Raw genomic sequence first — 16,492 nt, forward strand, 5'->3', positions numbered from 1 at the left:
GCCTTTCCTCTCCGTCCTGCCTTTCCCTTTTCAAGTAGAGAGGAGCGCGATGCTCCCTCCCTGGAGAGCAGGTCTGGCTGCAGCTGGAGCCTTGCCCATGACCAGGGGTGCAGTAGAGGCTGATGAGAGGGCTGTTGAGGATCAGGGCAGGGCAAGCACACAAGGCACAGACCTTCCGAAAGCCAAGGTCGAACACAGCTGAAGTGAGGGTGTTGCTGTTTGCTGCTGGCCTGCTGTATCTTACTTTGTGCACCCCTTGCTGATGGATGTAGGTGCAAACCCCTGGCCCAGAAGAGCATTCTTAGCAAAACAGAGTAGCCAAGAAGTCCTGTTTCCACAAGCACGTGTATCTGTACTTCTCATTTCCAGTGGCGCCGTTCACTGCTCTGAGAAAAATGGGTGGATCTGGGCAGCTCCTGGCTCCCTGCCCCCCCGGCAGCCCCCCGGGTGGCACAATGGCCGGGAGCTGCTGCTGGGGACACAGAGCCGGCAGGACAGGGACCTGCTGGGTGCTGGCAGAGCTCTGTCCCTTGGGAAGCGCACACAAGCCCGGCATCAGCCACGCCAGCATGCTGCTGCGTGTCATCCACCCTCGAGGCTGTCAGCACAGCCCCTCCTTTGCCACCGAGCTGTGGCACCTCACACGTTCTCCCTCCTGTTCCCCTTCTCCTGTCCCCCTCCCAGCACCCACTTCGCTGGGATTTCTGAATGAAACCCAGGAATTGTCCAGGCACCCAGCTCCCAGAGTCTCCAGGCGGTGAGCGTGCCTGGTGCTCTGGCTTAAGTATGAGTAATGATAAATAAGTAAATCACAGTGGGCTGCGCTATTCCCTAATGAGCCTGTTTGTCCCAAGCACAGTGCAAAAATCCCTCTTCTCCTTGGCGATAACCTTTCTGCGTATTAACATTATGCATGTATTCATGTGACTTCCTCTGCCTCACCGCCACCTCTTCAACTCATTTAAATAAAAATAATTTATGTGGACATTCCTTCAGTCAGGATTCCCCCCCCCCCCAATAATATTTCGTTGATGCTGTGCACCCAAATGGGGTCGTTATGCTTTCGCATATCATTAGGGCTTTATAAAGAACAACAGCGACATCTGCATGTGCCGCAGCGCTACGGAGATGGGGGGAAAAATACGGAAAACAAACCCCAAATGAGCTCCAAGCTCATCTGGCTCTGTCTTTCCTCAGTGCCTTTGCCACCACCATGGACACAAGTAATTGTACAGTGTAATCACATCACGGCTCATCTGAATATTCATAACCAAGACAAAGACTTGGAAGAGAAGTGGGGGAGGGAAAGGAGGAGAATTTAAATATAAAGCAGCATTTCATTTTGAAGCAAAGTTCCGCATTCAGCTCAAGAGATTGTCTTGATACCGATATTGTCTGTCTGCCATTCGAAAGTGGTGGGCAGTGGTAGCATCGCACGCGTAGCCCCCTCCGTGGAGAAAGAAAATAAAGCACAACAACAAACAGCGACAGAACTGCCCCCAGCGAAAGTGATATTTGAAGAGTCGCCAACGGTGGCTAACCAGCTGCTGTTTTTCCAGGAAAGAAACAGTCTATTGAGGGAGCTTTATAAAGACCCCAATTAATATGTTGCGCATGTATAAGATCTACAAAGAGCCCACTGTGTTCCTCCCCCCGCAACCACCACCTTCTCTTCCTGATCAGTGCCAGTGGAGAAGGATCTGAGCTACCAAATAATTGATTAATCACTTCAGCGGTGACAACACCCCTCTCCAAAATAAAGAGAGAAGAAAAACAAACACAAAAAGAGGCAACTGTTCGCTAATTAGTGTGTAAATTACCGCTGGTTCCATCCTTCTTTGTACCTTGAAAAAGGAAAAGAAAATAAAAGAGAAAGAGTAGAGAAATATAATCCCCATCTTAATGTATATGTTGTCTTCATTTCTTTTGTATTACTCTGATATCCTTTACTAGTATTAACCCAGAAGTGTGGTGTTTGTCGAAGCTGTGGCTGGCTCTGCCAGTTCGTTCCCCAAAGAGCTCCTATTTCCATTCCACTGGAGCTTATATTCCTTTAAATGTCTAGCGCAGCATCATTTCCCCCTTTCTAATACATCACTCTGCTGGAATTAGAAGAATCCAAGGTTATATCCAACTTCAAAGGTTTCCAAGTCATCATGATTTTAGTAAAAGTAGAAGACAGATCATGGAACAAGTGCCTGGCTTTTGAAGATAGGCATCATAGGGACCTTCCTCCCTCTGTCTCTTTCCCGCTCTCCCTCTCTCTCCCCCCAACTTTGTACCTCTCCAGCTCTGAATGTCCCGCGCTAGCGCGGTTTAATGATATGCAAATGAAATATGCATAAAACCATTCTACTGTATGATGATTAAACACTGGAGACATTAACCGCCGACGCTTCACTGTTTGACTATAATAATCTTTCCCGAGCATCCACTTTGATTGCGGAGTTATGGAAACCCATAGCAGTTGGCAGAGAGAGAGTAAGAGAGAGAGAGAGAGAGAAGAGAGGAGAGATGCAGGGATGCATCACCCATCTCTGCATTTATCCCACTCCAGGAGACGTTTCCCCCCCTTTGTACTGCGTTCCTACTGCTGTCTTTTGTAATCCATCCATGCGGTCGCACCAGGGCGATTAACAGGAAAAAAACCCTCTTTTCTCTTAATGTTTCAAAGCTCATTAGCCAAACGATTATTCCTCATTAACAGCGAAAGCTCATTCATTAAAAGAAAAAATATGCCCAAAAGATGCCAGCACTGTTAATCCCGAGCCCTGTAGCTGGGCTGTAAATCCCATGCTAGTATTTTCCATGCAGAAGGGAAGCGCGCCAATCCACAAAAAAAAAAAAAAAAAAAAAAACAAGTAAAAAGAAAACATTTTGTGTGTTTTGTAAAATCCGCAAGAGAGGCAATTAATATTCCCGTTGTATGACTTTATTTTTTGTCTCTCCCTTTTGTTTCCAGTGCCCTTCCCTGGCTCAGCGCCCGGTGCCAACAGAACACCTTGCAGGATCCTCAGCAGCGCAGACAACGTAAGTAGCCAGCTGTCCCTTGACGCCCTCTTCCAAAAGCCCCAAGCCCTCCGGACCCTGCAGAGCGCCTGTGCGGCTCTTTCCCTCGCTCACCCCTCCGGAGTGCCACCTGGGTTTCACAAGTAGCACCTTCCAAATCTCTCTGTCTTCAAGTTTGTGCATGTCTGTGTGGCATCCCTCCTCCTCCTTCACTCCCATAGTGGATCTTGTAAAGGGCTTCAGATCGGCCCCATTCATCTCCCTGGTGATAGCAGTGAATGTAGATAAATCTCTGCCTGCCTGCTTGCTGCTGGAGTATGATTTTTATTTTGTCTTCGGTGTATACCTAGGTCAAAAAGTGGGATGCATACTGACGTTGGGTGAGTGTGTGTGTGTGTGTGTGTGTGTGTCTGTGTCTTTCTCACTCTGTGCCTTTCTCTCTCACCAAGCACACAAACATACATCTCCCTGCATGTGTATGTGCATTACATGCATGCACACAAATATATATCCACACACAGACATATGTGTGTACACACACAGGTACACGCACATCTCCGTCACACACACCCCCACACTCACACGTCTCATCTGCAATTATCTGAGGCATTGTGTGCATATGTGTATGTGTGTCCATACGCACACTGTTCTGTGTGCGTATGTGCATACACAGGCATCTCTCGCTACACCGATAAACATTCCCTCTCCTCCCAGCAGAGGCTGTATGCAGCTGTGATCCTGCCCTATAAGAGCGGTATTCCTTCCTTCCTTCCTTCCTTCCTTCGGCGTGCTGTTCGGAGACCTTCATGCTCCCTTCTCGGAGTCTCTCCCGAGCTGCAGAATTGGCATCCTTCCCTGAGGTTGTCCGAATGGCAAATGGCATCGGCTGGAGCTTGCATTCTTGCAGCTTCTCATGGCATTTCTCTCTCCATGTCGGCTACTCCCTTTTGTTTGTTGTTGACTGGGCTGGGTGTGGTTGGGTTTTTTTTTTTTGGAGTTAATTGTAAACGAACCTGAATGGCAAACACACCAACAGCTTGCGGAAAAAAAAAAAAAAAAAAAAGAAAAAGAAAAGGGAAAAAAAAAAAAAAAAAAAAAAAAAAAGCAAGCCCCACACAAACGCCTTCTGCTGCGACAGATGCCCACGTTGCCCCTGGCATGGAGAACGGGCACAAGGGGTTTGTTGTTGAGGTTTTTTCTGTCGCTGTTTTTATTGTTCGCGTTTCCCTTTCCCTCTATTTTTAAAGACTCCAAGATGCCGGCCTCGGCTTGGAACGGAGCGGTGTCATGGCGGAGACGACGGCCTTTGTCTCTCAGGGTGTGAAAGCATCCGTTGTGCTGGCTCCACTGCGGCAGAATGACGTTTAAAGGGGGGAAAAAGTGCTGAAAGTCCGAGTTGTGCGGTGCCGGTGGGGGAGTCCCCGGCCCCACAGCGGCGTGCGTCCGAGGAAGGGCTTGCGGCGGAGGAGCCTGGTCTGTAATCCTGGCACTCGCGCCTGCGGTCGCTGCCTGCCGTTTGCTCCTGGGGGTCTGGATAATCTCCCTGGGCTTTACCGCACTGTCTGGCCCGCGCACAGGGCCCCCGTAACATATACCCGCTGCCGCGATCGCAGGGAGCTGTGGCGTTGCCACTGAATGGATGGCACTGTGCCAACTCCGCTGCCATCCGCCCTTGCAGCTCTTTTCCTCCCTCCTCCCTCCCGCTCTCCCCTCCTCCTCCTCCTCCCGTCGACTTGATGTTAATTAACACACGGGTTAATTGATTTTAAAAGCTGAAGAATTACAGTTAACTTTTCCCACAGGGTACGGACGCCAGCCGCTTGGCACGGTTCTGCCGCTCGCGCTGGTGCAGGGGGGCAGGGAAGAGCCCGCAGCAAAACCAGCGACTGCGGAGGGATGGACGGACGGCAGTCCGCCTGTTGGAGTGCGGCTGGGGGTGGCTCACGCACTCCTGCCTCGTCCTCCCGACATGTCACCGCTATATTTTGCTATGAACAATCAGAGCAACCCCTCCCCTCGCCTCTCCCACCCACCCTCCTTTCAGAAAGGAGAGCTCTCTCCAAGTTGGAGCAAGGAAGCCGTCCCCCCCAGGCTTGCCACAGCGCGGGGTGACCAGCCCCTGCAGGGTCCCCACCCCGAGCACCCTGCAGCCGCTGAGGTGGGGCACCGGCACGCCGCTGCCGGTTACGGGCTCCTCCTGCCTTCCGGGGCTCCTTCGCGTTCCCTTAATTGGCTCAGATAACGTCACTTGGGGTGAAGCATCTCAACCAGGGGAAAGTTAGTTCGTTGTAATTACGAGAGAAATAAGCCATGTGAGGGCTTTGTTTTTTTGCTTTCGCTCTCCCTCACCCCAATCTCTGCCGCAAGTGAGGGTGAGTGACGGTGCGGCTGGGAGGAGACGCAGCAATGCTGGGAACTTGCTGCTTTCACCTTCTCGTGCTTTCATTTTATTTCATTTTGTTTTTTAAAGGCATGAAGCAAGTGAAGCGACGAGAGGAATCCATTATGCAAATCGGGTCACATTTGCATAATGTCTCATGACTGGAATATGCAAATGAGTTGTATAATTTATGAGTGCCAGTGTCTGTCTAAAAGTGTTTCCCAGAATTTATAAAAAGTGAGACGCGGGGAGGGCAGCTGGGCTGACTGCCCTGCCAGGAGGGCTCTGCGCTTTCTTTTCAAAGTCTTCCTTGAGATCAGCAGCTCAAACGCTCATTAATGAGAAACAAGCCCCCCTTCCCGCCCTGTCCCCCTCGGTTTATTTTCCATTTCTCCCTCTGCCAAGCCCCCCACCTGCTCCCTTCGAACTTCTCCAGGAGGCGTTTGGCTGGCGCAGGGACGGCGGTGGCCGGGGGGTCCTGGGCGGGCTGGCTCAGCCTGGCTCTGCCTCGGGCTGTCCCTGGGGCTGTCCCTGGGGCTGCCCCTGGGGCTGTCCCTGGGGCTGTCCCTGGGGCTGCCCCTGGGGCTGTCCCTCGGCGGCCGCGGAGCCCCGGGGGCACAGTGTGCATCAGGGAGCTGCGCCGAGGCGCCTGCCTCCGACAGGCACCGTGGGATTACGGCTTATTTGCAATGCGCCACGTCCAACTTGTGCTCTGAGTCAGAGACCCGCGCCTGACCTTCGGAGGAGCTGCAAGGTCAGTGCAGGGGTGCCAGTGCCACTGGAGAGCCCTTGAGTTTCCTGCCCAGAGCCAGCAGTGTTCAGCTTCAGCACTGAAAAGGTCTCTGGAATATCTGGAAATGCAGGACAGGTATCAAGACTTTTTCTGTGTTTGGTTTGTTGTTTTTTTTTTTTTTCCTCTGGGTGTTTGGAGATCTTGGGAGCATCGGGAGAAAGCAGGTAGGCTATTTCACATGGGGACGCCACTGCTCGGAGCTGTCTGTGCCGGGAGAGGGTAAATAGCAAAAGGCAGTGGCACATGGAATGCTGCTGCGTGGCGGTGGCGTGGCTCTGCTGCGTGGGTCACAGCCTGCCCGCTCCAGGCAGTGTCCAGCAAGGAGCAGAGGGTGGGCGAGCCCAGGGGTCGAGGCAGCTCAGCATCAGCCTTCCTGAGCTCTGGGAGGTTCCTGAAAGGGCTTTTGGGCTGGAAAGTGTGATTTGCTTTTCTTGAGAATCTGCATTTCAGTTGTAAAAAAGGCACACGTTTGTCTCTCTGGTTTCAAAACAAGTTTTTTGGTGTTAGATACCATCTAAACAGGTGAATCTCTCGTTTTCAATCGATTTCAAAATAATGTGTCTTTATATGGTTTATTTAGTAGGTGTGGGTCTTGACTCTGACAGTGTATGTCATACTGAACGTCTCCAGTACAAAGTAGTGAATTCATAAACCATGATTTCATCTGTGACTGTGGGATTCCTGGTGTGGGAATATAAAAGGACCCTCTGCATCAGGTATAAAGAAGGCAAAACTGTCATGTCTTCCATCTCGACAAGCAAGTGAGAGGCAGCAGCACATCCAGACTCCAAAGCACCTTTTGCTTATGATCGCTCCACTTTGTTGCTCCCTCCAGCACTGAGGGGTGACCGTCCCCCGTGCTGGTCCTCACTAGTGCAGTCAGCAGAGAAGTAGCTGAGTCTGACCTGGAGCCTGTGCAGGATCAGGGCCAGCGGGGGTGGCTGGTGTGCCCGCTGAGGGCAGCGGGAGGCAGGGTGTTCTGTGGGGCGCGCTGGAGCTAAGGCAGCAGGGAGGGCCCAGGGCTGTGGGACGGAATGGTGTGGTAGCCCTGGGGAACATCCCACAGCGCGGGGACCCGTGGCCCTGCAGTGTCAGGAGCCAGGGACGTTTCTAACCTCGAGGCAAACCACCCAGCTGCGCTCATCACAAGAGCTCCTGTGAGCTGGAAAGGAGAGGAGAACATCTGTTTACTTGTTCGTTGGGGTGTTTGGTGTAGAATCAGCAAACCCTGCACCAGGACCCGAGCTGGTTATCCAGAGGGTACCTGCGGCAGGCAGCCTTCCAGGGCTGGCCAGCACCAAGGCCTGGGGCCGTGGGGTGGGAGGAGAACCTCTGGCTGCGGAGCAATTTCCAGGCATCAGCGGGAATTCAGTCTCTGTTTGGGGAGAACCCACAGCTCTGTCTGGAGCTCACCCCGCCGTGCTCCGCTCTGCGCAGGGTGCTGGTCCTGGTGCCCCCTCCCTGCCACCGCTTCTAACCCACGTGGCACAAGGAGAATACCAACAAACGTGGGACCGGAGAAGCAGCAGAGTTCTCTTCTCCTTCTCAGGGCACAGTGCACAGTTCAGGTTTCCCTGATACCTCACCTTCCCTCTCCAGGGCACAGGGCTCCCTGGGAGCCCTGCCCTCCTCATCTGCCCTGCTGTCCCCACGAAGAGCTGCCTGATGGAGGACTCCCCCCTCATCCCTTTCCTGTGGGCAGGGCCTTCTACTTATGTGTCACTTTTTGGTGTTTTTATAAAACCACCAAAACTCATGAACGTTCTCTTATGTTCTTTGAGGCTGCACTTGAGGACTGGTGAACGTCCCGGGCTTTGGATTTGGGGATGAAACGGCTTCTCTGGGGTAGGAGAATGAAAGTTCATCCAGCACGTGCTCTGAAACTTCATATCCACCAGACAAGATTTTCTGGTCTTTGTAGGTCAAGTAACAAGCGACGGTAGCATCGGGAATCCCTCACACATCATCAGTTGTTTATTGTCTGTGGTTCTACTGAGCTGGTGGTTTTTGCCAGCTGAACAGTGCACCTGACAAACCCTTGGTGCTTTCTTCCAGTGTTTTCCTGTACTTGGCCTCTGTGGTTCCCTTCCTGCGGTGCTGGAAGGATTCTCTGCAGCTCTCTCCTTGAGACTTCCCGGGGCCTTTGTCTGCAGTTCTTGCTTTTTGGACCTTGATGGAGGTAAGCCGTTTGAAACACTAATCCAGCAGATTTGTGCCTGAGGCTTCTCTGTACATGGGGGCCTCCCCCAACAGAGCATAGTTTAGCCATGTGCCTACTAACATTACCTGTTGTTGCAAGTACAAATGCTGGTTTAAGCAGTGGGATACAGTAATAGGTAACCACCAGGACCTCCAGTTCCCTTCTCTCCTGGGTAAGGCACGCAGTATCAGGCAGTTCTAGCCTAGGTGGGATGTACACTTCTGATTTTCCAGTCCTACTGGTATTGATCTCGGTGACAGTGTGAGCTGTTGATGCCAGTGTAGTCACCCACGTTCTGAGCGGCCAGCTTTGTCCCACAAGTTTTGCACAAGAAGGGCAAGGTGCAGGCAGAGGTCTGAGCGCTGCTTTCTGAACAAGTCTGTGAAGGCACCGGTCTGCCAGCAACAGGCATCAGCCGTCAGCATCGTGTTACCAGCCTTGGCACACCTGATGGATGTGCCTGACATTAAGAACGGCTTGTCTGCATGGGGCTTATTGCCTGATGGTTGTAGATAACAACAGTTGTAAGCAAAGTGTGTAAAATCTTTAAATCTTTAACAAATCTCTCATTAATCCCAGCTAAGTAGATTAAAGCTGACTGCAGGCTTTAAAAGGAAGCAAGCTGATCACTTGTAGGACAGAGAAAATATATACAATGAAAAACAGTCGGATGGATAGGCTGTAATGTGCAGTTCCTTTGTTCCTAGTCTAGATAAAACTAGGATGGCAGTCAGACCACTGGACCTGGGTTCAAATGGAGCCAAAGACGCAATGAGGTGAGACTGTACAGCATAATTCTGTATAGCGTGATTCAAAAATATCAAAGATGCTACAGGCGGATATTGTCTACGCCCTGCAGACTCAGGAAACGAAGCAGTTCTGTATGAATAGCATCTTCAGAAAAACAAGATGGGATGCTGCAGACCCAGATGAAAATCAGGATCCTTCCCAAGGTTCAGCCTGATGTTAAGGTCCTGAACACGTCCTGTTCGTGGCCTCTGGTACTCTCTCTGCTGTGGGCACTGGGACTGATCTGTATTTGTAGACATAACTCTGATTGGGAATTTAATGGTTAAATACCTTAGCGCAATGAAATTCAGCCAGCTACTTACATTTTGCTTCAGTAACTGAAGGAGTGGATTTTGTAGGATTAGACTTTTAGCTGAAGTGATTTGGGGTTTCTTTTCCTTAGAACCATGTGTTCCTTTTCGAAACCTACATTCCGAGGTGTAAAGGACATAAACATTGTCAGCTGTAGGTGAAAGCTCTTCAGCAAAGGCCCGACATATCTTTATAGCCCATCCCTGGCATGATTCAGCGCCCTGCTCTCAGCTGGTGCTCTCCCCTTTGCTCGCCCATCTGCCCATCCTATTTGCCTTGGGTGTCCACGGCTCCTGCTCACCCAGGGCCATGTACTGTCTGTCACTCCTCGTGTTCTGTCTGCCCCAGGCCCTTATTTCAGGGATGCCCGCTTTCTTTGCCAGTTCAGTGATTCCGTTTTCTCTGTCTCTGCCTTTGACTCTTGTCACAGCACTGTCCCCAGACCAAGAAGGACTAGGACCTTCTGTTCTAGCATGTAGGTATGTGTGTTTCAAAGGCGGCACTGTGATGTCTGGTGCTAAAAATTTCAACAGTACCTACTGCCTCTGTGGTCATATGTCCGAATGGAAATACTAATGTTAGTTCCTGAAGATTCGGGGTGACAGTCAGGCCAATGTCAGGTTTTCTGAGTTTGGTGGTAAGCAAGGGAAAACAAGAGGTGCGGGATGAATCTGCTGAAGGGACGAGTGCTGCTTGGCCAGCAAAGCCTGAGTGAGCCTGGGTGCACGAGACGGGAGCTCTTGGTGCTTTCCCCGCCTTGGCAGGTGGCGCTTCGCTCTTTCGAGGGCAGCTGAGGTTTGAGGGTGCGTTGTGAGCAGGGCGGGTGGCCACATCCCTCTCCTCTACCTCATCCTGCGAGGTGGGCAGAACAGCAGGCGTGATACAGGTGATTCCACCTGGGCCTTTACTGGTAGAAGGAAGGAGTTGGCTGAAGGTTTCAAAGCTGCCATAGCAATTGGTCTCCTAAAACAGTGACATTTCTGTTTTAATAAAGTTACAATTTGTCTAATCATGTGAGGAGATGGCTGAAAAACAGGGACAGGAGAGTGCCCTGCTTCTCCCCCAACTCCACCAAAATGATAGGAAATTCCTACTGTGGCTCTCAGGTGATCATAGGCTATTGCACTGAAATGCTGCGATCTGCTCACCTTGCTCCCCAAATAGTCAGCTTCCCCACCCTTCAAAGTGCCCAAGGGCACAATAAGTAGGTTAATGCTTGCTTTAGGGCTAGCCTGAGGGTGAGAGCTCCCCACAGGAACAGCCGAGCTGTGTTTGCTCTGTGTGTGCGCCTGAGTTCATGCACGGGGAAGCCTTCAAGGTGAATGAATGCCTACTGCTCCCATTTCATGGCTGTGTGCCCCTCCTCATTTCTGTCCCAGCAGTGGAAACCTGCATAGTCTTGCAGCTGATTACCGAGGGGTCACTCTGCATAACAGGCCTGTTTATTGTGCTAATTCTGTGCTCACCGATGCCTTGAATCATTCTTTACAGTTTTGACTCCCTTGTTTGGGAGCAAGAGCAGAGAACAAGGGACAAGGACAGAGAAACAGGAGAAATTCAAAAGGTGGAGATCACAGCTCTGGGTATGGCTTGCATGCTGCAAACATTAATATATTACCGCGTGGAGAAATGGCTGTTGGTGTGTCTTCAGTTTCCAAGACACAGCCCACGTGCTGGGTTTCCTCACAGTTCTCCACACTCGGAATCTGAAGCGCAAGTCACAGGCAGATGAAGATCTTCTTGGAGAGGGCCAAGACAGCCCAAGGCATCTCTCTGGGGCTTTGAAGCCAGGTAGCTCAGGTCAAAGCAGGCAGCGCTAATGTAGCTCCCAGAAAACTGATTTCAGTTCCTTTGTGTCATGCCCCACCTCCGAGGCAGGGAGTGCCTCGGCGGTGCTCTCCAGGGCTGAGGAATTGCCCTCGTGCCCTGCGTGCGCTGCAGCGCGTGCAGGTGCTGGGAATGGAGGAGGAGGAGGAGGAGGAGGCACACGCAGTTCCAGGTCTCGGGGGCTGGCTGGCTTGGTGGCTCCTTGCCTCGTGCCCGGAGAGAAGGGCTGCCAGCGCCACGGGGCAGGGCCCCACGGGCCAGACACTGAGATCCAGAAATTAGATCTCTTCATCCTCTGTATTTGCTCATCACTAGCATCCTGCCCTCCTATTTTGACAAGGGTTTACCTGGAGTAGCCACGTACCCAGATTTTCCATGGTATCTTGTGCTGTTTCATAAAGTCTCTCCTGAAAGAGGGAGATGGGGCTGACTGGCACTGTTTTGAGCCCTTGACCTCTGTGCTGTCCATGGAGCCCTCTTACATCAGGGCAGACTAGCATAGGGAGGAGCAGGTTGTTGCATCTTTTTCCTCCAGCTATTCTTATGAATCTGAAGGATGCTCATTTTTAATATCTGTGAGGACTGTGGCCCTCATGCTGGTGCCTCAGGAGGATGTATGGATATCTCCCTGGACCAGGACTTGCAGCCTGGATTCAGCTCTCTGCCAGACCAGGAATGATGAGGCAGATAAGACTAAGATTTTCCTTGGGATGGTGATGTACTGAGTCTTTCAAACAGGTTCAGTCAAGAGGGACTTGGGAGTGACCAGGATCAGGCTGTTTGAAGAAGCCAGAGACTATTCTGCTGCAGGAAAGAAATGGGACCAGAGACTTAAGTCTGTGTTTTTTCACATGAGTCTTCTGCATAACCTAGCACACAGAGAGCTGATGCCTTGTCGCAGACCCCAGCTCTCACATGCTTTCTCTCTATCTGCTCAAACCCTGACTCAGTCACCAAGGCCACATCTCAGGTTTCTATTGTACTTTTCCAGTAGTGGTTTGGTTTCTTTTTTTTTGCTTCAGCCTGACTTTACCAGGACAAATGATGGAGCAACAAGAACTGAGGTTTCAGGTGGTTTTTAAAGAGCAACATATTTGTTGGTCAGATATTCGACTCAGGTAAGCAAATCACAGCCAGAAAAAGGCAAAAGAAGAGGTACGTCCTGCCTGCTTTCAGGTACCAAGTCTCTGCTCCAACTGACCCTGAGCTTAGGCAGTCAGCTTCAGAGCAGCATAGCTGTTCCCATGCTCAACCAGTTGATCTGTGCATTGAAAGCCCGGTCCTGGAAGAAAGCCTGTGTGATGACATGGTGATGACACAGGACATACGCTGCCAGCTCCTCAGCAGTGGCACATCTGAAGTGGTGGTGCTAGAGCTGGAGATGAGATTCCCTAATAGGCAGCTAGCTGGAGGTGGTCCTAGAGGGCAGAGGAAGGTCGTGGTGGGGAAGCAGGAGCTCTTGGGGAATGAGAGAGGGGAAGCGGAGAGTACTGTGCTATTACGAGTGGGCATGGAGTACTCTTGTTCAAAGCAATTTGAGTAATTCATACTGTAGCAGGAGCCAACAAAAGCACTTCTGTCCCACGAGACTGGATTGTTGCTTTTCTGAAGTATGCTGGTCTGCACAGACTGTCACGCTGGATTCATACATGCTGTATTAGCCGTTTGCACCCTCAGGTCAAGTCCTTTCATTGTGAAGTTGTGGAAGCCATCAGTGAATACACTGATGGATGTTTTAAATGCAGTAAGTGCCCGGGCAAGGTGCTAACAGAATTCAGACAGGAGCAGCATGGGTTCTGGTGGCATGGGCAGTGTGCGGAGTCCGGCATGGCTGGGTACTCAGACGCTGCTCTAGCACACGGCTTCACCTCCACAAAGACCCGGCCAAGCACAGCAGAAGAAACTAGACCAAGGCTTCGGGGTGTTCTCCCACAAAATGTTGAAATACCTAGTGAATTGTCCTACACTAGAATATTTTAAAAAGACTTTTTAAAATAAAGCAAAGAACGACTTTAAGCCTGCTAAGTAAACACCAAAACACAGGGTGTGGATGTCCACTCGTGCATGTGGGGGGGTCGGGCTGGCCAGGGCAGGGGCACGGGGCAAGGATGGCAATGCAGAAGAGCTCATTCAGGTTACTTTGCACATGCCTTCTGCATCAGGTTGCCCTATTTTCTCTTACTCTCAGACTAACTCCAAAAAAGGAAAACAAACTAAAATATGTCAGTCATTTTGAATTGCAAATCTGGGTGTTCAAGAGCCATGAAATGAGAAATCTAAGGTGCTTACTGCAACATGAATCCACCCATGTTGGACATGAGTAGCATTTCCTACCTCTGCCCAGAGTCCTAAATACATCTCTCAGTTAAAACAGATGTCCAAGCGGCTATGGCTGGCAAAAACAGGATTAAGGAGGAAAACAGGGAGGGTTTTGGTATGACAGACTTCAACTGTGGCAAGGTAAGGTTAAAAGTGTGCCTAGAACTATGTGTTCAAAGTCAATTTACTATTTAAATTTTAATGTTGGAAGTTCCTGTGTTTAATTTCCATGTAAATATTAACTTTTTTTGTCACATAAAGGTAATATTTACATTTTCCATTACAAGATTCTCTTTTTCGTTGCTTACCATTTCTTTATCCGCTTTAAACCTGGAATTTTCTACATTCATTTTTGTCTTGGCATGATTTTTCTTTAATATTTCTGGAAAAAAAAAAACAGTTTTGCCAAAAATTAATTTAACAGTAAAGAACACATGACTTGTTCAAGGCTGCAGGGGGGAACCTCACCGATCTTTCCTTGAAAAACACAAAAGCCTCTGTGCTTCAGTGTTCAGTATTCTTGCCAGGAATATTTTAGCGGTGTGCTGCACCTTGCCTTCAGAATGAGCCTTATCGCTGACACTTCTCGCCCCCCAGCCCTGCCCCGAGTGCCCGGGATTCTCTCCCACCCTCGCTCCCCGCGCGCTGGCTGCATTCCCAAACCGCCGAGCGTGGCACGACGGGGCAGCCTGGGGTCAGCTCTCTGTGCGGGTGCCTTACACCGCTGCTCTTGGTGATGTGCCCGGGCACAGGTACTGCTCTGTGAAGGGATCGACGTGTGGCAAAGACGGTTTCTGTTTGTGGGATTTCTCACCCAGCTGCTGTGGAAACCGGGAAGCGTTGAAGGAATGATGGACGGTGGAGTGGGAATTGTCTCGGTGGGGAATTGCTTTTAGTGACAGGGACGGCCGTGGGTTTGTTATGTTACTGGAGACAGTGGACAAGCCAGGACCTTCGCAGACAGCTCTAATTGTCCTTATCTTCAAAGTTTTTAGCTTGGAACATGAAGATGTTTCTTTGTAGAATTGCTGAGCAGTCACAGTTTTGCTTGAAACATATGAAATGCTATAAAGTTGTTAAGTGCTTCACAAATCAGAGCTAGACACCTCGAATCAAGCACCTAAAATTAGAGGACACATCTAGTGCTTGAATCTCTCTCTGCCCCTGTTCGGCATTTGTAAAGTGCAGATAATAAAACTTCTTCCTCACAGGGATGCTGAGATTAGGTAATGCTCCTGGAGAATTTAGATAATGATGAATGTCATAGAAATGCCCACAAAGAGATTAATAACAATGCATGAGGTTTGAAAAGTGTGCACTAAATACAAGTTGGAGCCACACACTAAGTTCTGAGAGAGAAAAGGAAATACTGACCAATTACCTTTTCTGTGTGCACTATCCAATTTGTAAATGAGTAAATCCAGGATAGTATAGAATCACGTATTGGAATCCATATCGTATGCTTATACAGAAGGGCCCAGATTATGCTGACAGCCTTAATTCTGTCATATCCAGTGTTCTAATAGTGTCTTGTATATTTTTTCTATGATTGTTCTACTGTAGGCACTATTTTTAAACTAAGAAATCGCATCTGTTCTCATGCATATTTCCATACTTATTCCAGATAATGAAAACTGCAAGGGTTAGGCATTCTTTGAAAGCTTTCCTCAATAGTAAATGTTAACAGAGACACCAGAGCATTCTCCTGGCTATTAATCTGCAGATAATAGAAGGTCCATTTCTTAAGTACACACAGGAAAGGAGAAGAAGAAATACTGGCTATGACACAAAATGAATTGTCTTCCTCCATGCCCTTGTAACCTAGGGCATGTAGTGCAGGCTGCCAGCCATTGCGCTACAGATTTAAAAGTGCTGGAATCTCTCAGTTCTTTAGCAGGTTGCCTGATGGATTGGTGAGTAATGTACTTGAAGAGTGCATTAGTAAGCCCCAGACTAATGGCTAGCTCTTGCCCATGGCTTTTGCTATAGATCATTCATCGTGCTATTCATAAGCTCTCTGCCAGTCTGTGTCTGGCACTTGTGCTGCTGCTGCTAACACCATTTGCCTGATGAATTCTGCACGAACATCCCCCACGTTTTCAGAAGGCGAGTGGTAAACAAGAAGAAAAGAGTGAGTCACAGTTCTCCAGCAGTTCTCTTCTTGCTCTTTTGGAGGACACAGTAAAGGATAAGGTGATGGACATGGTACTCACTCACCCAGTACTACCAGCACAGTAACCTGTAAAGAACGTCTGGGCTTTCTACACACCACAGGGCACCTTCCTATCACTGCCTGAGGAATTGGTGCCTGGGAATTTTGCTTTCCTAGCAAGACTGATGCTACAGGCCATGGTGGAGGAAAGGTGAGTAGGTTGCTGAGTATGGCTCTTTGAAAAGGAACTAGTTAGTTTCTCGGACGTTTGCTCTGGTCTTCTAGAAAGAGATCCCTAGATGCAGTTCTCGAGATTTGGCTGTTGTATGAGCTAAATGAGGCAGAACCAAGCTTCACAGCAAAGACAACCTCCGGGGTTGACTCCTGGGCTGGCTTTGGTGGACAGGGCAGATATGTGCAGAGACGAATGAGTTGCCCTGCTTCCAGACCCCACCTGGCTTCGGAGGCTTTCCTCTCTCTTTAGACTCCATGATATTAAAATAAGATTCCAGGGTAGCTGTCCAGGAGTTGTGGTCCCTGTGGATCCCTCTCTGCTTCTTTCACTTGGACAGACTGTACAGCCATGAGAAAAGAGCAATCCAGTCAACATTCAGTTTAAACTGGTGACCCATCCCACCTCCTGTTTGAGCCATCCAGGAGCCCTTTCCAATTCCCAAGTCCAGTCTGGTAGCTTTGCTAACAGAGAAGGTT

At 49.8% G+C, this 16,492-nt stretch overlaps 1 protein-coding gene across 2 annotated transcripts in view; it reads left to right on the top strand.

Moving 5' to 3' along the window:
- PMFBP1 (polyamine modulated factor 1 binding protein 1) overlaps nt 1-16,492 on the top strand; it is a 139,207-nt gene that overhangs the window by 76,313 nt on the left and 46,402 nt on the right. The window contains exons 1-2 of one of the 2 annotated variants that reach the window (XM_042797360.1): nt 5,621-6,257; nt 8,238-8,361. In XM_042797360.1, coding sequence (XP_042653294.1) covers nt 8,356-8,361 — 6 coding nt within the window. In that variant the 5' untranslated portion in view covers nt 5,621-6,257; nt 8,238-8,355. Of the gene's footprint in view, nt 1-2,962; nt 3,031-5,620; nt 6,258-8,237; nt 8,362-16,492 lie in introns of those variants that run through there. The other variant, XM_042797362.1, reaches the window with a different exon arrangement.

The sequence above is a fragment of the Tyto alba genome, unplaced genomic scaffold (genome assembly GCF_018691265.1).
Source record: "Tyto alba isolate M040663 unplaced genomic scaffold, T.alba_DEE_v4.0 Super-Scaffold_26, whole genome shotgun sequence".
NCBI classification, from domain to species: domain Eukaryota; kingdom Metazoa; phylum Chordata; class Aves; order Strigiformes; family Tytonidae; genus Tyto; species Tyto alba.